Source organism: Typopeltis vanoorti, chromosome 20 (assembly GCF_054136105.1).
Source record: "Typopeltis vanoorti isolate ZY-2024b chromosome 20, IOZ_Tvanoo_1.0, whole genome shotgun sequence".
NCBI classification, from domain to species: domain Eukaryota; kingdom Metazoa; phylum Arthropoda; class Arachnida; order Uropygi; family Thelyphonidae; genus Typopeltis; species Typopeltis vanoorti.
In genome coordinates this window covers 63,153,463-63,179,306 of record NC_143568.1, presented here as the reverse complement: position 1 = coordinate 63,179,306, position 25,844 = coordinate 63,153,463, and the positions used below count along the sequence as shown (strand labels likewise).

At 33.4% G+C, this 25,844-nt stretch overlaps 1 protein-coding gene across 4 annotated transcripts in view; it reads left to right on the top strand.

The window, feature by feature from the left end:
* The window catches only part of IntS1 (integrator complex subunit 1), a 664,867-nt gene that overhangs the window by 385,588 nt on the left and 253,435 nt on the right, over positions 1-25,844 (top strand). For all 4 annotated transcript variants that reach the window (XM_090410538.1, XM_090410537.1, XM_090410536.1 and 1 more), the window contains exons 31-33: positions 8,661-8,833; positions 16,061-16,242; positions 25,018-25,092. In XM_090410538.1, coding sequence (XP_090266664.1) covers positions 8,661-8,833; positions 16,061-16,242; positions 25,018-25,092 — 430 coding nt within the window. The remainder of the gene's footprint in view (positions 1-8,660; positions 8,834-16,060; positions 16,243-25,017; positions 25,093-25,844) is intronic.

Below are 25,844 nucleotides of genomic sequence, written 5' to 3'. Positions count from 1 at the left end.
TGTAGCGCAAATATGTTGACATATTTGTCATCTAATATTTGTGAGATATTTGCACCAGGAGATAAGAATGCAGCATACTCTGATAAGACATCTAAATGAGAGTCAGATTGCAACTATTTCTATGTTTGTGTTGATTGGGACTTGTTGGAAGGAGGTATGGTTTCCCTCAAAGGCAGAGACTGCTCTGTATCTTTACGTTTCTCAGTGGGATCTTGACTGGCTTCAGGTATATCTCCTGCAGACAATCTTGCAGATTGTCTGCAGGAGATATACCTGATATTATTGATAACATCAAAACATTGCTGTTATCAATGTTTTGGTGGAGCTATCTGGCTTACGATGTTATGAGGTCTTGATTTCATTGTCATTGTGTTTTTTTTCCCCATTTTGGAGAAATTGTGTGAGACCAGTGTTCATCATTTCTTCCTTTCCTTATCCTTAATTTTCTGAGGTGCATTCCATTACTATTTTGAATAATGGATTCTCATGTAGTGGATTCATTTTCAGTGTGTCATGAGGAGTAAGTCCATGTCAATTTTTTTTCTTCTTTGATTTGCTCTAAAGAGATGGTGAGGATATCGTATCATTCACAGATGTTGTTATTGTAAGAGGCAGCACAGTCATCTGGGTTAATATTCCTGCTGACACTTTCTGTATAGGTTTTGATTTAATTTTTGAATCTCCTTTTCATCCTTCTGCATTTGGCATGCTCAGGAGTACAATGGGTGACCTCCCTCACAATTAGGACATTTGAGGGTTTTTCATCTGCAGTTTTTGTTATCATGCTCTTCACTGACACAACAAACAAAGATGGCTGTGCTGCAACATATCAATCACAATGAATGGCCCTACTTCTGACATTTGTGGGTTCAGGATATAGAGCCTAAAGGGGCATTTCAGGTACCTTGCTCTCACTGATGTTGAGGTTTCAGTGTATTGAATGTAAGGATGTATTCCTGGTTAGAACCAGGTGCCCATTCCTATGTATGAGAATTTGCCTTGATAAAAGGTCAGTTTTCTAGTAGAGTTAACCATGATTATTAGTTAGTATTTTTTTCCCCTAAAAAGTTGTTCTGATCATGTTTGGGGTTGCTACTTCCACACTCTTTTGTGGAAGCAGCAACCAAGACACAATAAGAACAGACTTTAGAGATCTGGCAACTCATCCAAGCCCATCTGGATGAAGAAAGGCGATATTTTTAGTGGATGTTCACCTGTTGAATATTTGTTGTTGTTTCTGTTATTTTCTGTTTCTTGTTTTGGTTTTCCATTGTGTGCAGTTAGTTTCTGTACTTAATTGGGGAATTTGAGGATTCCTGATAAATATGAGGATAAAAAAATTACTTAGTATCAAAAGGAAGTTGGTTCAATGCCAGAGCTCCCACTCACCATAGAGCCCTACACTCTGGCAAGGAATGACTGCACTCAGGAGTGGATTAACAGGACCATACTGACACCACTTCAAGTCTTGGACCATGGGAAATGACACTTACTGTATCACTGGTGATCCTTGTAGGCAATCCCACTAGCCAACTGGTTCCGATGGGCCATCCAAGGGCAGGGGCCACTTACATTGGCCCCCTGCTTCAGTAAGGTCATACTACAAGGATTCCCCCCCCCCCTTTTACAGATGCCCACATGGCAAACACATCAGCATGGCATTTGATCCCACTGATGGTAATGAGAGTGCAGGAAAAACTCAGCAGTAAAGAATAGAATAAGAAAAGTATTGAAAAACAGTAAAACAAGTCTAAAAAAGTTTCATAAAACACAGATCTAATCAACTAGGTATTAAAAATCTATGTATAAAATCAAAATTGCATAAATGAAAATAATGTTAATAGTCTATATATGGAAAAATGCTGATTTTTCTGTAAAAATTTAAAAACAAATGAGCCACTTTGTAAATCTGATAAAATCTGCCTGTGTGTACAGAGCTCAGACAGATTATGAATATGGCTAAAATAGATTGTGCTCATTGACGAAATTGGGGCAGTCAATTAAAATATGACTGGCAGATAATCTGATACCACAAAACACACACACAGGCATGTCATCAATGTGAAAGATGACACCTATGGAAAGCTAAGCAAGAACAACTTTCTCTTTACAGACCTTGCATAGACTGGGCTGCCACAATTTAATTTCAGGCTTGATTCAATACAGCTTATTACTACTATCTCTCTCTATTCCATGATGACTGCTATTGAGATAAAAGTTTGTCTATGATCTGCCTAAATCAGTGTAGGGTACAGCCAGATGGTGGAAACTTGAGAAACAAGCTGACCAAACTGCAGTATCTACAACCTCGTTTCCATTAATTCCAGTGTAGCTTGGAACAGCATACATCCAAGTGTAGCATCCATAATTGAGAGGTGGACATAAAGGATTCATGAGGCAATAAATTCTCTTTTCTTCGAATGCACCAAAGAATACAACATACCATTAACTAAAGAAGAAATTAAAAGCTGCATTTGCTAAGTGCTGTCGAACTGCTGTTGAACCAGATAATATCTATCACAAGATGGTAAAACCTCTGTCATCATTGTACATGGATCAACTTTACAACAGAATTTTCTGTGAGCACATATTTCCAGATACTTAGCAAAAGGCAATTATAAATGTCTTTCCTGGGCCAATATGGGAATTTTGGATGGGTTCAAAATCCTCATATTCCTACATTCCAATTGCTCTGACTAGCTGGTTATGCAAGATTCTGGGGTAAATGGTTAATTCTCAACTTATATAGTTATGAGAGGGAAATAATCCTTTTTTCAGAACAATCTGGCTTCCAGAAATATCATTTGAGTAGGAATCTAACTCATGACCTACAGGTGGAAAGCAGAAATGTTATCCATTTGGCCAACCCCTTCAGATGTTTAGAAATTTTTACTCAGGTTTGTGGACAGATTTTCATAATATTTGATACTGTACTATCTGAAACCATGGCTAGTTGTAGAGAAAGGTATAAACTGAGTAAGTGAGGGAGATCATTGTGACTTAGGTATCTAAAGAAAGTTAGCATATTATTTTGTAACTCAAGTTTGAATTCATTATGAATTCGTTAATTTCAGACAAGAAGAGCCTATAGTGTCTGAGAAATATCAGATAACAAATGTCAACATATTTGAGCTACAGCTTGGATTTTTATGAATTTTATTGTTATTATTAAGAGAGAGAGAGACCTCCAGGGAGTCAGAGGCTCATCAAAGGAGGTCACATACTCCATGCACCAGCTGTCATACTTATTCTTGAATTCATTCACACTGCTTGCACTCACAACATCCAGTGGCAATCTATTCTAATCACACACCACACTGTGAAAGAAAAATCTAGCCCTCACCCTTTTCTTAGCGGCATTCATTCTCAGCTTCCAAGGATGCCCTCTTGTCCTTTCCCCACCCTCCATAAATTGAAAAATTCCATCTACTGAAATTCTGTATGATCCTTTCAGAAGTTTCTAAATCTCGATCATATCACTCCTGTTTGCTAGTGTCTGCAGTCTACGAATTCTCAATCTGTAATCATAATCAGTATTCCATAATCCTGATCATTTTTAACACTCTCCTTTGCACTCTCTCCACTATATCAGAATCATGATGGAAACCAGGAGACTAGACCTGCACACAATAGTCCAAGTGAAGTCTTATCAAGGCCTTGTAAAGAGGCAAAATGACATCCTTATATTTTTATATGTGAATGTTGATTTCAGCATTGCAATTATGCAATTTTGCCAAGCATTTTTTAAATCTTCTGTATAATGATTAGCACTGGAGAGAGAAAACACTTTCAACAAAACTTCACATAACAAGCTGTAACAAATAGATTAATAATATGTTTACCATGAATAACTACCAGGTTTTAACTCATATTTTTATATTTATACTAGATGTATTTCCTCACATGTGGGGAAATTGATACAATAGTAATCAGTCTGCCATGCCTCATTTTGGTTTGTGAACATCCCTACAAGCTGTAGATATCAAGTTAGACAACATTTGCAAATAAAGGTATAGTTAATACTTTTGTTATCTAAGAGTTTGAACTCTAAATGATTCCTGGGGATTTCTCTTATTATTGATTTGTCTTAAATTCACTTGGGAAACAAGAAACTTAAAAAGTATAATAGACTATATAATAGCTAATAGGAAAACAGCTAATATGATACTAGATAGCCAGATATTTAGAAGTGCAGAAATAGAATCTGATCATTATCTCTTAAGAATAGCCCCAAGACGGTTTAAAATTAGCAAATTAACCAAATCAATGCCAAGATAAATCTCCAGGAATCTTTTAAAGTTCAACTCTTGGATGAATAAAAGTATTAACTACCTTTATGTGCAAAGAATGAATGAAAACTAGAGCAAATAAAATAAAATGATGATATAGAGATAGAATGGAATAGTTTAAAAAATATATTAATAAATGCAGCAACAGAATGCCTTCAAACAAAAAATAAATAGAAGAGGAGAAAGGGAATAAGAAAAAATTGAAGCAATAATCAAAGACAAGAAATAAGCACATAAACAATGGATAAACACAAAATCACTAGAAGCAGAAATTAATTATAAATACAAAAGAGCAATAGCAAAATTGGAAAGAGATCTTATAATGAAGAGGTGAAATGCATAGAAAATTCTAAGAAATATGTATAAAGAGGTTTAAAAAAAAAAAAGTGAAACTTGAAATAATCAAAGAGAAAACTTGGCTAGACTTCTTCCAAAACTTATGGCAAGATGATAATGAATCTAAAACTGATATATTGCTAAATACTAACTATACAGTGGAAGAAATAACATTACAAGAAATCCATCAAAGCAAACCAGAAAAATCCCCTGGGGTAGATGGCATAAATATAGATCTTATTAAATATGCAGGCATCCTATTCATCAAGCGACTTTTAAAATTATTTAACAATGTCTGGCAGCAAGGAAAAGTCCCAAAAAGGTGGAATAAGGCAATTATCATTCTAATATATAAAAAAAAGGCAATAAGTGCAACTGTGAAAGTATAGACTCGGAGGAATAAGTTGCTTAAATACTGGTTGTAAATTATTTGCACGAATATTAACTTCAAAACTTAATCACATTTAGAAGATAAACTTTGTGAAGAACAAAATATCTTCTGAAACAGATGATCATGCATTGACACCCAGTTTTTACATTAAAAATCTTAATGGTAAAACATTGCAAATTCGACATAGAAATACACATAGCATTTGTAGATTACCAGAAAGCCTTTGACAGAGTCTTAAACAGAGGGAGTCCATCAAGGATGCCCAATGTCACCACTCTTATTTAATATCTATATAGATGAAATAATAAAGAAATGGAAGAAAAATATAAAACCAGCATTTAAACTGGATCGATGAACTGTGCTTAATACCCTTTTCTTTGCAGAAGACCAGATGTGCTGATGAACTCCAAAGATCAATATACTTCTTAAATTCTTCTTCTTCAGCTTCATTCCTACTCAAGTAGGGTCACTGCAGCAGATCAACCTCCTCCACTCAGTTCTGTCCAAGGCCATTTTCTCCTTTAGCCCAAGGTCTTGGAGGTTCCGTCACAAGCAGTCCAGCCATCGTTGTTTAGGTCTCCCCCTTACTTTTACTCCTTAAACATAATTGCTGAAAAATTTAGAATGCAAATATCAACAAACAAAACAGAAATCATTGCTTTTAAAGGATCATCTCCAGTCAGAAGTAAAATAGTGATTGAAAATAAAATTTTGGAACAGATTAACTTATTCAGATATCTTGGATGTACTGTATCATATACAAAAGAAGCTGATGTTGATATCAAAATTTCAAACTTTCTAAAGATAACGGGAATGATCAGTAATATTTTCAAACCTATCTGTGTTCAAAAGTATACAAGAATAATAATTCATAAAGCTTTGGCAAGACTGTACAGAAGTGAATTATTGACCATAAAAACTGCAGAAGAAAAAAGAATAGAAACTGGAGAAATGAAATTCCTGCAAAGGACATCAGGCTATACTCTCATAGATGAATCACAGAAATATGTAAAGAACTAAAAATAGACTCATAGAACAAAGTATATGAATACTGAAAGAAACGGATTGAACATATTAAAAGAATTGACAGTTCAAGACTACCCAAAAAAATACTCCAATACCATTCATTTGGAGGTAAGAAGTCAGGGTTAACCAAGGAAAAGATGGAATGAAACTGGAACAGGCCATAACTCCCTAAAAAAAATGATGATAATAATTACAACGTTGTAAAGATGCCACCAAATACACTACTACCACATTATTCTTGCATACCATTATGCAGTTTTTCTTTGTGCAGGTTACCTCCTTAACATTTCTATACCTAAACACTGTTTTTATACCTGTTTAGGTACTGCATTAAATACTAGTTTTCTTGCACGTAAGATGCTATTTATTTATTTGCCTCTTACCTATTTCCTTTGTGTGCTGTTTCAACCTTTGTATTGGTGCAGTATGACTTTTGCTGTCCTTGTGCCAGTAAATCCCAAACAAACTAAACCCAATCCAACCTATTGTTCCGTTGAATCTCCATAAATTGCATTGCTATGTGTCCCATTAGAGATTGGTTATATACCAGCATGTAGCAAGTGCCATGTGAGCGGTTTTGTTGATTATATATGGCATTTGTTACACGTTGCTGTTTCCTTCTGCCCAGTGAACCTGGAAGCAATCGCCTGTGAGTTTTTCATAGAGATGTTATTTTATTTGATGTGTTATTTATTAATTTAAGTTTGCAGTTTTTACTCTCAAAATTAAATGACAATATTAATAGTTCAACATTAATTGCAAATTGCTATTTAACATACAATTCAGCAGAAGTACCACCCACTCTTTTATTAGAATAGCTAATTCACCTTCATCTACAAAGTCTTATGAAAGTTCTTCATGCTCTCAATAGTGATCAAACTTAGGTCTTTTCATCTGAAGAACAGATGTGTTTTGCTTGCAGTTTTGCTAGAGATGCCTCCTTCAAGTGACCAGATGTAAATTAGAACTCAGTCTAATATTAATTTTATTGATCATGTGACATGGAAAGAATATTTTATATATATAAGCACATAGATATTTTATCTAAAAATAAGCATAAGCTTGTGATTGAAAATCTTTTCCATACTGCAATTAATTGTATAAACGTGATTTTCTTAACCAAAACACGTAGAAAGAAATTATTTTATTCATTTTGGATCTTTACCATTTTTTGACAAGAATACAAAATCATCTGGCCTCATTGGCTGAATGATTATCATGCCTACTCTCCATCCATCTGGTTGCATATATGAATCTTGCCATTGGCATAGTTGTGTGTCAGTAGGTGGGAGATGAATTTCATCATGAGACTTCTGTCCCATTTACTGGAGACCTGAAGTGGTTTTAAAAAGTGAAGCCTAATAATAAAATAAGTTTTTATATGTAGGCAGCATAAAATTTTTATTACATACCTTGCTTGGTTTATTGATAATTTTCTTTTCCATGATAAAAGATGAAGACCAACTGTCTACTTCCTTGAGGAATAGAAGTTAGAGTAGCTGCTGTTTATTTATTTATTTTATATACATTTTTTTTTATCATTCCTAAGCAAATTATATTTAGGATCTGCATTTTCAAACTTGCGTACTGTTGCTTATTTTTTCTGCTTTTTAAATTATTAAAAAAAATAAAATAAATTTATAATACATTTTTATAATGCTAATAAAATTTTAGAAGTAAAAAGCAGCTTTAGCCCTGGAAAATTTTGCTGTGTAATACTAAACACTACATTATAACAGTATATCTCCAGAATTTGTTTCATTATGGAATTTATTACTTTCTCTATCTCTCTGCTTGCTTCTCATTATTGCAATATATCCAGAAAATAGTATTCAGACACAACCTCTTACCTAGTTATATGTTCATTCTGCTCTGTATTCGGTTAACATTACTGGCAGTAAATTTCTTGCCTGAAGTATGCATTTGAAATATGTTTTGTCATTTCCTTAAAATTTTAACTCTTCAGTCAACACAGAAAAGTAAAACTCCAAAGTTGATATATTTAAGCTAGTCTGCAGTAGTCTCACTTTTCTATCTCTGGACATTCCTGTCTTGTTAACATCTAAGATCTGGCATTTGAATAGCTATCCTTTGCTTCCTATTCTTTCTGATTCTTTGTGATGTAGTTTTTCAAGTATGAAGCTTTATAACAAGGGAAAAAAAATTAACTTCTTCCCCCCCCCCCCACTCTCTCCCCAAAAACATGTAAACAGCAAAATGAACCGTGATTTCCAAGAAGAGACAGTAATTCCTAATATATGTGACGAGCATATGAGGCTGTATTATTTTTTACATAAAAATATATTAACTCACAGAATTTAAAGAAAACAAATTTCAAGATGTAACACCATAATGACCAAGTGACAGAGTAGATTGTTTCATTCTTCTTATATATGAATAAAAAAATGCAAATTGCATCTTTGAATTGGCTACTAAACTATGATACATTTCTCTAATGAAAAAGTGAAAGTGGGTAAATAAATTATGAAAAAATATATTTTAAAAAAAAGCAGAATAAACAGTTAATGTTAATTAGTGATACAAGTACAGCCTTTTAGTTTTAAACTGATTTTAATGATCATTGTTTTATTGATAATATTTGTAATTTATAATTTCAGTAAACTACTGAACACATTGGATCTTGCAGTAGAATATGATAGTTATGCTGTTGCAGATGCAGTAGTAGATAAGGCTTATATGTCTCAGTTAGTCGAAGTACAACACAGAAGAGGTGCTTTGGGTGGAGAAAAATTTTCTCAGTTTCTTGAGGAAGGTGATGAAACGGATCCTGGTAAGTGAATTGATAAATATAACAGTTTCTGCAGCATATATCACTAAAGACTATTTGTTAGCTTTATAACTTAGACCTAAATGTGTGTTTCAAATCTTTAAGAGATTTGAAAGGTTACAAAATTATACATCATCATCATCATCATCAGATTCCTGCCATGTACCCTCAAAAGGTGTACAGGATATGACAGTACTACATGAAAAAATTACATCATTACTAACTTCCTATCTACAATTTTCCTCCAAATCACTCTGTTACTTGTCAAGACTCCAACATTATCAGATCTTATTTTTCTATCGTCTAAGGCACTTTGTACCGTATCAATCCACCTATATCTTGGTCTTCCTCTGGGTCATTTTCCTGCCAACCTGGCAGAGAACACTTGTTTTGCTAATCTTTCCTCTCCCATTTTATTTAAGTGACCATACCACCTGAGATTAGCTCTGCTAATGCATTCCTGGATGCTGACAATGTCAAGTTCTTTCCTAATATCCTCATTTTTAATATGATATTGCCATTGATGCCATCTGTTCACGCCTCTAATCTTTCTCAGGACTCTCATATCTGTTCTCATGCTAGTTCGGATTAACGAATTTTCTCCCAAGAGACAACAATAACTAGCGTTTAAGACAAAAATAATCAGATTCTAATGGTACATCAATTTAATTCTGTAAATAAATGAAGTAACTGATAGAAAAAAAAGCTACTGTACTGTAATGTAAAAAATAAAAATTAATACAGCGCACAAGTTTATTTTAGTAAAACATTTAGTTTGTATGTTTGTTGAGGATTCTGATTTAATAAAATTGCATAGTTCAGTACATAAATTAATTTGCATAAAAATATCACTTTCTGGTACACAACACAAAATAACACACAAAAAAAGTTTGATTTCTTTGTAAAAAAGTCACTGATTTTCTTTGGCTTCTTGGAAGCTAAACTTTTTCGAATGCTTCTTCTCGTAGCTGCATTAGCAATAAAATTTTGTGGAAAGGCATATCATTCTGCTTAGCCCATTCTATACACGTATTAAAACTGTCAACTTCCCTTCATGTTTTACTTTTTTTCCTTCAAGTTCTTTATCGTCATCTAATTCATTCTGTAGCATGATATTTATAATTTCAGCATCTGATTTCATTTCGATTTCACTTTCGGTTCTACCTTTAATCCATTCCATAATATCTGTTTGAGAAATTTCAATATCTGGATTTATATTTTTAACCAAATTATGCACATTTTGAATTTCCTCTTTTTGTGTATCACTGTAGTTATACTGTACTGTAATAATGATAAAATAAATAATAATACGTCATAAATAAATTCTTTTTCCGTTCAATCTGCAGTTCGGATTACTGGAGGATTTGGACTAAAGAGGTTCGGATTAACTAGATACCACTGTATTTCAAAAACAGAAATAGCAATGGAAAACATGCGTTTACTGGTTTATGGTCTGCTGTGAACCTGGTAACCACATGCATGTTGTGTTGAATTAGAGAAGACCAGAGTTGATACAGAATCATTCCTTGTTTTAAGTTGCACTGTTAGGGTGTTTGATCATTTCAGCTCATTCCTTGCTCATGAGAAAAAATTGTAATGTATGTGGAGCATTTTATTTTTCTCCAATATTACTTGATGTTTGGTGTCAGGTGTATGTGCTGCCAATGTAATTTGTGTTTCTTTTCATTCTCTCCATCCTTAATGTGTTTGGATTGGCATTCTCTCTCTCTCGACCTGCCTATCTGTCCTATGTAGTGCAGACCACAAATACGGTCTTGTACCAGGTTTCTTGAGAAGTGGATTTGGGGAGGGGGGGTAGAAAGCCACCTTTATTTTTTGTTGATGTAGTATTCTTCATATTTTGTCTGTGACTTAGTGTTGTTGTAATGATTGATGATTTAATCCTTCAGTCATGTCTGACTCTTGGAAACTTTTGTAGGTAAGTGTTCTTGCCAAATGATTTCTGGTGATATTTTTACAGGGTAGTTCAACATTGCTTCCACCCCCCCCCCTTCATTTTATCCAGGCTTGGGAGGGGGCATATAGCTGATAGGCATATAGCATATAGCACTGCATAGTTCAGAAAGCCTGGACTGAGGAACAAATTCCCGATGATTGGAGTAGAGCTCTCATTGTACCCATATATAAAAAGGGAAATAAAACTGAATGTGAGAATTACAGAGGTATTTCCCTACTGAGTGTTCCTGGCAAAATTTATGCAAGTATACTTGAGAAACGGTTGAGAAGAATTGTGGAAGAAAAGCTTGGTGAAGAATAAGCTGGATTTAGGCCAAATAGAGGCTGTCAGGATCAGATCTTCACTTTACAACAGATAGTTGAGAAATCATGGGAATATAACAAAGATCTGTATTTAAGTTTTGTAAATCTGGAAAAGGCATATAACAAGGTGCCAAGAGAGAAGCTATTCAATACGCTACAGTTATATTTGGGGCATTATATCAAGCAATACTTAGTCTTTATTTGAGTTGTAAATCAGCAGTTAGGATTGAGGAAGTACAGGAAGATGGTTTAATGTTAAATCTGGTGTGAGACAAGGATATACATTATCCCCTCTTTTATTCATTATCTATATGGATCATATTATGAAGGAAAGTGGTATTAAACATGATATCAAAATTGGAGATGTTAATGTCAGCTCTTTGCTTTATGCAAACGATGTTATACTTCTAAATAAATCCGCTACAAGTCTTCAAGATTCTTTGACTAAATTGAATAACTGTTGTAATAGATATGGTATGAAGGTCAGCAATAAAATGACAAAGACAATGAAAATAGGCAGAATCGTTGAAAATGTCACCTGCGTTGTAAACGGAGAACCTGTGGAACAAGTAAAACATTTCAGCTACTTGGGCACAATTTTTAGTGAAGATGGTAAATTAAATATGGAAATAGACAATAGAATCAACAAAGCTGGTATGGTAGGAAGTCAATTGAATAAATTCATATGGAATAAGAGAGAAATTAGTCGGAACACTAAATTAGCTGTATACAAGACAGTCTTCAAACCAATTTTAACTTATGTATCTGAGAGCTGGGTCAGAAGTAAAACACTTTGACCAAAGACTAGAGACTCCAGATATGAGAGTCCTGAGAAAGATTAGAGGACTGAACAGATGGCATCAATGGCAATATCATATTAAAAACGAGGATATTAGGAAAGAACTTGACATTGTCAGCATCCAGGAATGCATTAGCAGAGCTAATCTCAGGTGGTATGGTCACTTAAACAGAATGGGCGAGGAAAGATTAGCAAAACAAATATTCTCTGCCAGGTTGGCAGGAAAACGACCCAGAGGAAGACCAAGATATAGGTGGATTGATACTGTACAAAGTTCCTTAGATAATAGAAATATAAGATCTGATAATGTTGGAGTCTTGACAAATAACAGACTAATTCGGAGGAAAATTGTAGATAGGAAGTTAGTAATAATGTAAATTTTTCATGTAGTACTATCATATCCTGTACACCTCTTGAGGGTACATGGCAGGAATTTGATGATGGATTTTGTATATAACCATGTCTCACATCCATAATTCAATGTGGACTCTACATAGGATTTTATTATTCTTATTTTAGTCTGTTTATTTATTCCAGAGGTCAATAGTAATTTATTATTTCAAAATGCTTCTTTTGTCTTAGCTATTTTTGATTTTATTTCCCTAGCTGTTATTCCATCTTCTGCAATCATTACTCTTAAATAATTATAAGTCTTTACATTTTGAATGTATCCCGTACTCTTAAATTTGTTCTTGTTGCTGTTTTCGCTTATTACCATATACCGACTTCGCGAATCCAGAGTTATGCAGTTTCTTATATGTACGTATTCCGGTGCTGCTTCACGCCTCACCACTAGTCGTATCTTTCAGGCGCCGGCCGCATTCGCCAGTGTCACACGTGCTGTGAACAAGCACTGACGTGTTTCGCGCAGTCTCCATTCATACACGATTTTTATAGTCTACAAACCTTACAATTGTTTAATGTTATGTTCTTGATAAAAATTTTATCACATAAAAAATAATAATGTCATCCAAAAGAAGCAAGTCCGATTCTTCTACAGCTAGCAAGAAAAGAAAAACATTGACTTTGGAAACAAAACTCAACATTATTAAGGATTTTGAATGCGGAATGAAAATTTGTGAGCTAGCAAAGAAGTTCGATCTACAGGAATCCACAGTAAGAACAATCATAAAAGAAAAGTTTACAGATTATGGAGGACATAGATTCTAATGAGGAATGAATTGTAGCCACAAGGCAAGGAATAAAAAAATCATTAGCTTGCTATGAAGAAATTTTGCATGACAAGAAAAAGACATTGTGCCATCAGACAAATCTATTAGATTTTATGAAACCATCGACATCGAAATAACTCTTTTTTTATGTACGAAAAACTACAATTATGATTATATTTCTTAAAAAATATAGGTGTTTTTGTAAACCTTTGGTCCCAATTGTATGTTTGTATATATAAATTACATGCAAAATTATACCCTGAATTACGCAAATTCGACTTATGTGCTTTTTGTTGGTCCCACCTACCGTGTAACTTCGGGGTTTTACTGTACTTGGTTTTAATATTAAGTCATAATTCTGATTCTTTTTGTGTTGAAATTTACAAAATATAGTATTTCAGCCATATTTTATAACTGTTTTTGATTTTGCTATGAAGACCAAATCATCAGCAAATCTAATATTAATTCTATTGTCATTTATTTGTATTTCCATTTCAATTTTTTCATATTGTTTCATTATCATTTCATTGTATATATTGAAAAATATAAGTGATATTATACACCCTTGTCTCACTCCTCTTTTGATATTTATCGTTTCATTATTAATTTCATTTATAATTTGTGTCTTCTGATTTTGGTATATTTTTATTATCATTCTGAGGTCTTTTCTATCAGTTAGAATGTCTTTTAATATTTCTATTGACTTTTCATGGCTTACTATGTCAAATGTTTTTTTTTTTTTTTGAAAGTCTGTAAAGCATAGATATGTTATTGTTTATTTCTACTGATCATTCTATAACAATTTTTAATTCATAAATTGTATTAATTGTACTTTTTCACATGAATTCTTTTGCTGTTCACTTATGTGGCATTTAATTCTAGAAAACATTATATTTTTTCTATTATTTTCAATAGTAGTTTTGAAGCATGGAATATGATACTAATTGTTCTAAAATCATTACATTCTGCAGCATTATTCTTTTTTGGTATCAGAATGCAAATAGATTTTATGAAGTTCTTCTGGTAGTATGCCTGTATCATATACAATATATTCTGTATTATTTCTAGTAAAAAATCTTTTCCTTTTTCCCCTATCTTTCTTATTTCCATAATAAGACCAGTAATCTGATTTTTAAAAAAAAATATATATATATATACAACCTGTCTGAAAATACCAAAAAATGTCTTGTGTAAAGATCCACCCATGGTACCAGAAATTTATGATGTCCTAAAATTACATAAGCAGGCTTTGCCATTGTCATCCATTCTTGATGAAAGGTGTTCTCCAACTTCATTGCTATCCAAATATCTAGCAAACTTGCTAAGCCTCCCCCTCATTGGCAATACAACTTCTTTTGTAAAGAGCATGATACACTTCATAGAATGCACCAAAGACATCACAGTAGAACCTACTGAACCTATAGAATTTGCAAACCTTGATACTCTTCACTAGTGAAACAAGAAACCTTACAACTACTTAAAGACTTATTTCCACTGGATACTATAGATCTTTTCAAACATTGCATTAATAGTACTCTCTCTCTCCAAAGAAGGAAGGATTAACAATGGACTCTTCCCTTTCTCCCTTGTTAGAAAATCTGTTCATGGAGTGGTTTGAAGAAAAAAATCATTCAATACTAAGGAACATGGCCTAAAGTTTGGCTCAGATCATATGGCCTTGCTCTGTTACCCAATTAGAAGGAATTTCTCACATACCTAAATAATATCCCCTGCATTAAATTTACTGTTGAATTGGAGGTAAACAGGTTTTTAACATTTTTAGGCACACTTGTTGAAATATCCCAACAGAACACACTCAATTTTTCAATGTATAATATGCAAACAAACACAGGAAGATATTTGCACGTCATATTCCATCACCACCTAGTATAAATAATAGACATTCCACCTGCCCACTTCAATCCTCGAACATAATGGATATACATTTGCCAACCTAACGTCAATTGTCGATGATCTTGGGAAGGTTTTGCTAAGACATTAGCAATGTCTTCGTATTCCATGTAGTTCCTTGCCCAAAAATGTAAAGTAGATAAGTAGATGTTTGGCCGTTACTAAATGCCAGATGATCATGACTTGTGTTACTTATGTAAGGTAAGCTAGGCTCTATAAATGTTACCAGTGCCCACAGTCTGCTGCAGTTCATTTGCACAACGTTGTAAAAATGACTACAATATGTTTGAGTAATAAATATTTGTGATTCTGAAATTCTTTTCTTATGGCATTAAAAGTTAACAGTTCTTCATAATTGTGTAATGTTTTTAAGTTTTTATGAATAAATGCTAGAAATATCCTTTTGGCAATGTATTGTATATATACTACTTAATCCAGGTGATAAACTTTTACACAGTTTCCACAAGCCAATTCTAGTCTAATGTTTTATGTTTTCTTTGCTCTACTTTTTATCACCACCCTTCTGATTCCATTTATTCTTCCTTCTTGCACTTACACCTTACCAATTTTCACTATTTATGAATTTCTAGCATTCTTTCCCCTCCCCCTCCAACATTGATATCCCACACATGATCTGTTCTCTTAATTCTTAAGGTACTCTCAAGTCCAGGTGACTGAATGTCAGATTAAATTACTATATTGCTACTTCTTATTCACTTCCCTTTTTTCCTTCAAATAAAAATTAGCACTTCATGCAGAAGAGTAATTCAAAAATTTTAGTTACTATTCTATCTCCTATATACACATCATTCAAATAATGCCCAGCATTATTTGAATGATGTATGTATGTATTATATACAGCATGACTTAATCACTTCCATTGAATGATGTATATTTGATCTATATTAAAATAAATCACACACACACACACACAAAATAAATAAATAGATAAATATTAATGTTTAAAGTATTCAGTATGAAGAAAATTTTGTGTGTGCAATTATAAGATAGCTTTCTTTTACAATTTTCAATTCTTTTTAAATTATATTTTTGCAAATGTTTATTTAGAGACAAAAGTTGCAACACCTCCAGCTCAGACACCTGTTATTCAGAGAGCCCCTCCTAAACCACCTGTACCAATTCGTGTAGATTCAATTTTTATGTCGGTTTTGCAGCTGTTTGGAATTGATACTTCTTTGGGAATTCTGAGTGCTAAACAAGAACAAGAACTTTTTAAAGGATTACAAAAAGTGGGTAATTTTCTACTTTCTTATAGTTAAAAGTATTTTTTATAATTATGATATATAAATAGAAGAACAAAGATTTCAAAAAAAAATCAGTTGAGCAGCTTTTTAGAAGTGAACTGTAGAATCAAATATGCAAATATTATTCAAGAAAAATGAAAGAGTTTGAAAAAACAGAACCAAACCTCAGACTCGTTGACAGACTATGAAGCGAGCATTGATTTATACTTCCAGAGAGGCATGTTGTGAAGTTATCTAACAGGACAGAAAATTCAAAACATGAAGAACATAGAAAGTTAAAGAGGTGGTCATGGAAAAAAGAGAAAGCATATTGAAAGTTTACCATAAAGAGTATCATAAAAGGGATCAGAGATGAGAAAGGTGACATGAAATTCAAAGATTAAAAAATTATATTTTAGTTGTCTGAGATAATTACATTCATTACTAAATGAAAAAATATGTTACAGAACTGATGCTGGAAAATATTGAAGTGGAATGCAGTCAGGAGAATATTTCAGTCCTTGAGGTAAACAATGTTATTTAAAAACCAGAAACATGGAAAGGTAGCTGGAATAGATGATATCCAATCAGAAATGCCCAAAGATAGATGTATAAGAGTTTTACTATTACGCATGGCACAGTTCAGAGAATTTGGTAAGATAGTCTAAATCCTGATGATTGGAGTAGAGCTCTCATTGAACCCATGCGTACAGAGGGGGGGGGACACTTCAAGTTTATATATATATATATATATCCATTCATTTTAGAAATTATGGACTTTACAACCGTGTTAAAAATAACTCTTTTAATATATTGACATTTCGATCTTCATATTAAGATCATCATCTGGAGTATATACAAATACACAAGCACAAGCTGAGTTACATTATTACATACAGTGAGTAAAGAAACAATGAATTTGTGCACAAGTTAATCTAGTGGCATGACCTCTAGTGAAAAAAGAAGAAAAAAAATTAATTATTTAGAAATTACATCGGAAACACTTTATAAACATCATCAAAGACATTACATTAGAAAAGGATGATTTATTAGTCAGTTTTGATGTCTCTGCCCTCTTTACGAATGTCCCAATCAATGACACAATCCTTCTTTTACAGAACAAATTCCCTCCACACATCATGCCGCTCTTTGCACATGTATTACGTTCTGGTTATTTTGTATGGCGAAACGCTTTCTACCTACAAAAAGAAGGCACAGCCATGGGCTCGCCATTATCCCCCATTTAATTGCTAACTTTTATATGGAACATTTTGAGCAACATGCTGTAGATTCCTCCTTTAAAACCCAAAGTCTGGCTTAGATACGTTGACGATGTTTTCGCGATCTGGTCCCATGGCCACTAGACACATTCCTTAGCCACCTAAACAAACAACACAAACACATACAGTTCACAATTGAGAATAAAAAACAGAACACACTTCCGTTCCTAGATACACTTGTCACACATTTTCCTTCTGGCAATCTTTCCTTCACTGTTTACCGGAAATCAACACATACTGGCCAATATATACACATAAACTCCTACCCCCACCCAACACAAAAACTAGGTGTCATTAATACTCTAAAAAAACAGGGCTCTGGAGATCTGCTCCAGTGAATATGCATTGAAAGATGAATTTAAAGTTATCAGCAATACTTTTCAAAAAAAGGGTACAGCCAAAACACTATTGTTGTGTCGTCCTTCCATAGTAGTAATAGTACATCCTGTCTTTTTATCCGCTATCTTGTTTTAACGTTGTTCTTAATAAGGTTAATTAATTGTATGTTGACTACTAAGCCAAATATAGGGAAATTTCTATTATACTGCGCCACCCTATATTCAGATTAGTCTATGCAAAATAGTGGAATCAAATATTAATTAACTTTAGCAGTCTAATTTTTATATATAGGCCGAGTTTAACATCAACATTTAAGGTTCCCGCTAGGTCCGATAATTTTATGAACGGTGCAGTGAAAAAGAATCAGGCTAACAACAAATTGAAATCAATAAAACGAAACATTTAATGCAGGGTTATATAATATAAACATAAGCATACTTTGGATACAAGATAATGCAAAATTAACTCTTTTCAACAACTCATAACATTCACTCAACTCTTGGTATCAAACATTGAGTCTTTAAAATCTGATTTCTCCCTGACAAACAAAGATAGTTCTAAAGTTTAATATCACTGAAATTCACAGCAAATATTTTAACAATTGTATTCTCTAATTATTCCTTTGTCAGAAATCACATAGTTCAGTCATGAGGTAGTTATCACTCTAAGGGGGGGGGGGGGACTATTAATCTTCTAGCTTTGGCTAATTTCAGCATAAACACCAAAGTTAATATTAGGATTTAACAGGAGGAGTTAATTCTTATAACCTCACTCTAAAATGCTATAAAGTACAACTGTTCTTACCAGAATAAATCCTTGCACAAATTATTCATTGAGGCACACTTAAAACTTTAGTTAACTGTCACACTGGAGCTACACATTTCAAAAGTAATCTTTTTTAAAACAACTTAATCGTTAATCTCAGCACATCACAAATGCAGACACACTTGCACTAGAAAATTCACTTATTCCTCATATACTACTTTGCAATAGAATCTGCTTTCCTCTAATCTTCCTTGGAAGTTCTGGAATTCAACATTAACTTCAGAATTCCATATCAATATTCTGAGTAGTCAATTTATATCTCGATCCTTCATAATCTAATTACAGCACTTAATTCCTATTACTACAGTCTCTTACTTAACTCTGTGCTGCTAATAAATAATTTCCTCATCTCTATTGTACTGTTCTGAGTGCCGTTACTGTGTTGAGTGCTCCAACTGCACTCAGTCCCTAGTTTCCCAGTTCTAGTGCTGACTGTCACGACTCCCACTGCCTGACTCCGACTGCTCGATTCTCCGACTCCCTTGTTTACTCTGGCTTTCCGTTTATATACCTTCACTCCTTTTTCCCGCCAAAACTTGTTCTCAACCTCTAGGTTATATCAATTCCATCTCACCTCCATAACTCACGTGCTACCAAGCTCGTGCTTTCTACTTTTAACTCCGTCTCCATGACAACAATTAGAGCAGTACATAAGCATAAGCATTACATAACACTTTACCTTTACATACAGAAATAAAATAAAAGGATATTTTTCAATTCAAATAATATACAATTAAATAAGTAGAACACAGATTCTTCTACTATTAATATAGGAATAAATAAAATAATCTGAACGTTATTTTTATACAGAGTTCTTTCCATTATTTATACATATCTTAGATTAAATAATTAAATAAAAAAAACTCAAAGGTAATTATATGAATAATAGTTTATAACAAGAGATTTACATTAAATAATATCTACAAATGTAGCCTTTGATATGGTGGATTATGTTGGATTCTGAAGGGAGTATTAATCATTTTAATTTCTCTTCATTCAGAATCCAACACTATTAACAAAATTCTCTACAAGACCTCAATTAAAAACAAAGACAAACCAGACTACAATAAAACTATATCCATTCCGTACATTAAGGGGACATCAGATAAAATAAACAGAATACTACAAAAATAAAATACAACCTCAAAGCCACCTCCTGCAAAAACTAAAAAGTTTTTTAGTTTTTGCAGGAGGTGACCCACTCCCTCCGCTGGCCCACCCTGCAGTATACTGTATTTATTGCACTTATAACATACCATATATAGGGGAAACAGGATGCACAATTCCTGTCAGACCAAAAGTACATAAACGACACATTAAATATAATAAATATAGTGAATCTGGCCTTTCTGATCATGCCCTGAACACTTGACATAGAATTGACTGGAAAAGCACCAGTTGTTTACATCACACCAAAACATGATAGGAACACAAATTTAAGGAAGCCTGTGAGATTCTTATCAACCACCCCAATCTGAACAGTAATGATGGTCTAAAAATCCCAAACATATGGAAGGCAGATATTCGACCCACAGAACCTTCCTCTCTAATAGTAACTATAAACAGGATTGTAGACAATCCAGGATCCTAAATCAAAAATAACAATGGTAATGCTAAAAATAGGACATCATTGTTAGTAAAAGAAAACTATGAGAAAAAATGTTTATCCATGTTATCATAAATAGAATTTAGCTTGATGTAATTTCTAAATAATTATTTCATTTTATTTATTTATTTTTTTCACTTGAGGTCATGCCAGTATATTAACTTGTGATCAGATTCATTGTTTCTTTACTCGCTGTATGTAATGTTACTCAGCTTGTGCTTATGTATTTACTCCAGATGATGATCTTAATATGAAGATCAAAATGTCAGGATATTAAGAGTTATTTTTAATGCGGTTGTAAAGTCCATAATTTCTAAAATGAATGCTGATCACCGTGCAACACTAAAAGAAAGGATATATATATATATATATATATATACAGGGTGTTCGGGATAAATTTGACATATTTATAATTAATTATATTTTTCCGTAAGTTACATGTATTAACACACACTTCTCTTCATTTAAAAGTTTGGACCCTTCTTCATTCATATACAAGATATCAGAAAGGATGGATAGCTGGAACCCACCTGAATCATGGAAGAGAATAACTTGTATCATGATGATTCGTGCCCGCCATCAAAATAAGGATATTACGACTGCTGCCCAATGCTCCCTGAATACAGTAAAAACAATCAGGCATGAACTAGAGACTTGCAATGGTGACTACGAGGATGTAGCAAGAAGAAAGATCCCTAGCAGACGATCTGATTGCGTTCGTACAGCAGAATTCCTCGCAAATCTGCAGGAACAGGTGTTGAAGAACCCTGGCATTGGAATTCGGGCTTTGTTCGTGGAGTTGCTAACTGTAGTCAAGCCCTGGATAACAAGGGTAGCCAATGGTAGGCCGTATGTATGGCAGCAGGATTCGGCCCCTTGCCACACCTCTGGGAAAAGTCAAAAATGGTTGTCTGAAAATTTCTACGACTTCACCAGTCCAAATGTTTGGCCTCCAAACTCCCCAGACCTTAACCCCATGGATTATTTTGTATGGGGCGCAGTTGAAAAAGACACCAATCGCACTTCCAGTAATACAAAAGCCCAGTTAATGGATAAAATTAAAACAGTTTTTGCGGCCCTTCCCAGGGAGACTGTAGCATCAGCTTGTTCGAGGTTCCGAAGCAGAATTGAAGCTGTGATCGATGCTAATGGTGGTTATTTTGAGTAAATCTTGTTGATAGTATTGTAATTAACTCTGCCTGTAATGTTTTTTTGTCAATTCATTAAATTTAATAGATACAAAGAAGATTTTCTTTTTCCTTACGAAACTGTCAAATTTATCCCGAACACCCTGTATATATATATATATCTTTTTTACCTGATATATTACATTCAGCTATACTCCCTGAGGGTACAATCAGGAAGTTGATGATGTGAGAATTAAGGAGGAATTTCCTTACTGAGTGTTCCAGATAAAATTTATGTAAACTTACTTGAGAAGAGACTATGAAGAAATGTAGAAGAGATATTTGGAGAAAAGTAAGCTGGAATCAAGGCAAACAGTTGTCAGAATCAAATTTTATTTATGACAAACAGTTGAGAAATCATGAGAATATAGTAAAGATTTGTGTTTAAGTTTTGTACATCTAGAAAAGGTATATGACAAAAGCACTGAGAGAAAAGCTGTACAAAAGACTATAATTATATGGTGTAAAGAGGACACTTCAGTATATAAGTAATATAGTCTGGATTCGAGTTTTAAGCAAGCAATTAAAATTGAAGTTATGGTAAGATGGTTTGATGTAAAATTGTGACTGCAAGACTGGGATGTCACTATCTCCTGTTTTCATCATCTCTATGGATCGCATTGTGAAGGAAAGGGGTAATAAACCTAATATCAAAATTTCATATGTTAATCTCGGCTCTTTATGCAGATGATGTCATACTCTTAGATAGATCTACTCTGCAGGAATTCTTAATTAAATAACTGTTTTAACAAATTTGGTAAGAAAATTAGAAATAAGAAGACAATAATGGTGTAAATAGAGAGGAACATTGAAAATTCCAGCTGCACCATAGAGATGATATATGTGACATAAAAACAGAAGATAAAAATATTATAGATGTCTGGAGTAATTACTTTGAAAGACTGCTAAATGAAACAAGCAGTCAGCACTCTGGTAGAAAACTCCCAACAGGAATGCAGTCAGGAATACATATCCATACTTGAAGTAGAAAAAGTCATCAAAAACCTGAAATGTGGAAAGACTGCTGTAATAGATAAAATTTGGCCAAAATTTCTCAAATATAGAGGTATAAAAATTTTTACAGTGGCTGCATTGCATAATTCATACGGCCTGGTCAGAGTGTTGAAAATTCCAAATGATTAGAGCAGAGCTCTCATAGTACATCTATAAAATGTGAAATAAAACTGAATGTGACAATTATAGACGTATTTCCCTACTGAGTGTTCCTAGTAAGATTTATGTAAGTATATACTTGAGAAACAGCTAAGAAAAATTGTGGATGGGAAGTTTGGTGAAGAACAAGCAAGATTCAGGACAAATAAAGGTTGTCAGGATCAGATTTTCATGTTGAGACAAACAGTTGAGTAATCTTGAGAATATAACAAAGATCTGTATTTAAGTTTCGTGGATCTGGAAAAAGCATATGACAGTGCCAAGAAGGAAGCTCTTCAAAACGCTATAGTTGTATGGCATAAATGGGATATTATATCAAGCAATACATAGTCTCTATTTAAGCTGTTAAGCATCAGTTAGAATTGAAGGAGGTAGGGGAAGATGATTTGATATTAAGTCTGGTTTGCAAAAAGCATGCACATTATCTCCAGTTATTCATTATCTATATGGATCACATTATGAAAGAAAGTGATATTAAATCTGATAACAAAATTGGTGATGTTAATCTTAGCTCTCTACTTTATGCAGATGATATTATACTTCTGAATAAATCCAGCACAAGTCTGCAAGATTCCCTAACTAAATTGAATAACTGTTGTAATAAAGGTTGTCAGGATCAGATTTTCACATTGAGGCAAACAGTTGAATAATCTTGGGAATATAACAAGGATTTGTGTTTAAGTTTTGTGGATCTGGAAAAAGAACATGAAAGTGCCAAGAGGAAAGCTCTTCAAAACGCTATGGGTGTAAATAGGACATTATTTCAAGCAATACATATTCTCTATTTAAGCTGTTAGTCAGCAGTTGGAATTGAAAGCGGTATTGGAAGATGACAAAGACAATGAAAATAGTCAGAAATATTGAAAACATCAACTATATTCTGGTTGGTGAACCTATAGAACAAGTAAAACATTTGAGCTATTTAAGCACAATATTTAGAAGATGGTAAATTAAATATGGAAATAGACAACAGAATTAGTAAAGCTGGTATGGTAAAAAGTCAGCTGAATAAATTTATATGGAATAAGAAAGATATTAGCCGAAGTACTAAATGAGCTGTATACAAGACCGTGCTTAAACCAATTTTAACTTATTTATCTGAGAACTGGTTTAGAAATCAAACACTTGATCAAAGACCAGAGACCTCTGATATGAAAGTTCTGAAAAAGATTAATGGAGTGAACAGATGGCATCAATGGCAGTATCACATTAAAAAATGTGGATATTAAGAAAGAACTCTCCATTGTTAGCATTCAGGGATGTATTAGTAGAGCTATCTCAGGCAGTATGGTCACTTAAACAGAATGGGAGAGGAAAGATCAGCAAGACAAGTGTTCTTAGCCAGGTTGCTTGGGCAAATACCCAGAAGAAGACCAAGATGTAGATGGATTGATACAGTAAAAAGTTCTTTAAAAGACAGAAATATAAGATCTGATAATATTGGAATCTTGACAGATAATGGATTAATTTGGAGGAAAATTGTTGATCAGAAGTTAGTAATGGTGTAACTTTTTCATGTAGTAATATCATAATTATCCTGTACACTCCCCTAATGGTACATATCAGGAATTTGATGATGATGATGATAATAATAAAGGCAGATATTTGGATTTTTTTGGAGGTGGTGTGTGAATTTGTTCAAATTATATTTATTGCAATGAATGTTATTTGTTTTTCAAATGTTTTTCATAAACATCTTTCATAAATATTTAACAGTTATTTTCAACATGGAAATAGCACAGAAATAATTCTTTCAAGTAAATTGAAAGAAGAACCTGAATAAAATTTCTTCCATTTCATTGACTTTTTAAAATACTCAAAGATAACTTAATGATACATTAAATTTCAAGTAAAATGTTGTTGTTTCAAATGTTGCAGCTCCCTTACAGTTAATTTGATTAATGGCTCTACAATGAAACAATTAATGATGAAATAGAATAATTATGTTGTAAGATAGAAAACTGATATATTTTATCTGTGAAATACTGTAAGGTACTTCATGTGTTTGATCCACTTCAGCCAGTATGAAGTCAATATACAGAAACAATCTTATCTCTCACCATACTGTCACTGTGCAGGTTGTATATAAAATCTCTCTCTCTGCACTTTTGTTTCCATTTCTTCAATTTTTTTTGAAATGCAGAGTTTGTTTTGCTAGGTTTTGTGAATAAAACAAAGGCTAGTAATGAAGAACATTAAATATTGAACATGAAAAAGTTACTTTTGTATTAGTAACTTCAAATCTTTCAAATAATCATACTAAATTATCATAATATGAATATTTAATAATTATACTGGCAGTGAAGATTCATTCATTATGCACAATATTGGTCTTATCTTTGCCATTTGATATTTAAAATTTTTTATGCAGGCATTATCCCAGGATATTCTAAAGAAATCTACGGATCATGGTGCTGTTGCAGAGTTTATAACTACATGTGAACAGGCAAGTATTAACTTGTTTCAAATTAAAATAAAATGTCAAGTAAAAATGTTTTATTTCTATAATTAACTAAGAGATAAGGTGAAAACTGTAGACTGTGCAATAGCTATGGAGTCTACAGAAAAATATCATGAAAGAATGATAATTTTCTTCTATATTCTTAAGTTTTTCCGTGCTGTTTATTTAGCTACTTTTATATATACGGGGGGTCCTCACATTACGTCGGAGATCTGTTCCTACGGACCGATGCAAGGCAATTTTCGATGCAAGTCGGAATTACCATAGCCTAAGTTACTTACCTAACCTAAAACACCCTAAAGTCATACGTACAGGGTGTTCGGGATAAATTTGACATATTTATAATTAATTATATTTTTCCGTAAGTTACATGTATTAACACACACTTCTCTTCATTTAAAAGTTTGGACCCTTCTTCATTCATATACAAGATGTCAGAAAGGATGGATAGCTGGAACCCACCTGAATCATGGAAGAGAATAACTTGTATCATGATGATTCGTGCCCGCCATCAAAATAAGGATATTACGACTGCTGCCCAATGCTCCCAGAATACAGTAAAAACAATCAGGCATAAACTAGAGACTTGCAATGGTGACTACGAGGATGTAGCAAGAAGAAAGATCCCTAGCAGACGATCTGATTGCGTTCGTACAGCAGAATTCCTCGCAAATCTGCAGGAACAGGTGTTGAAGAACCCTGACATTGGAATTCGGGCTTTGTTCGTGGAGTTGCTA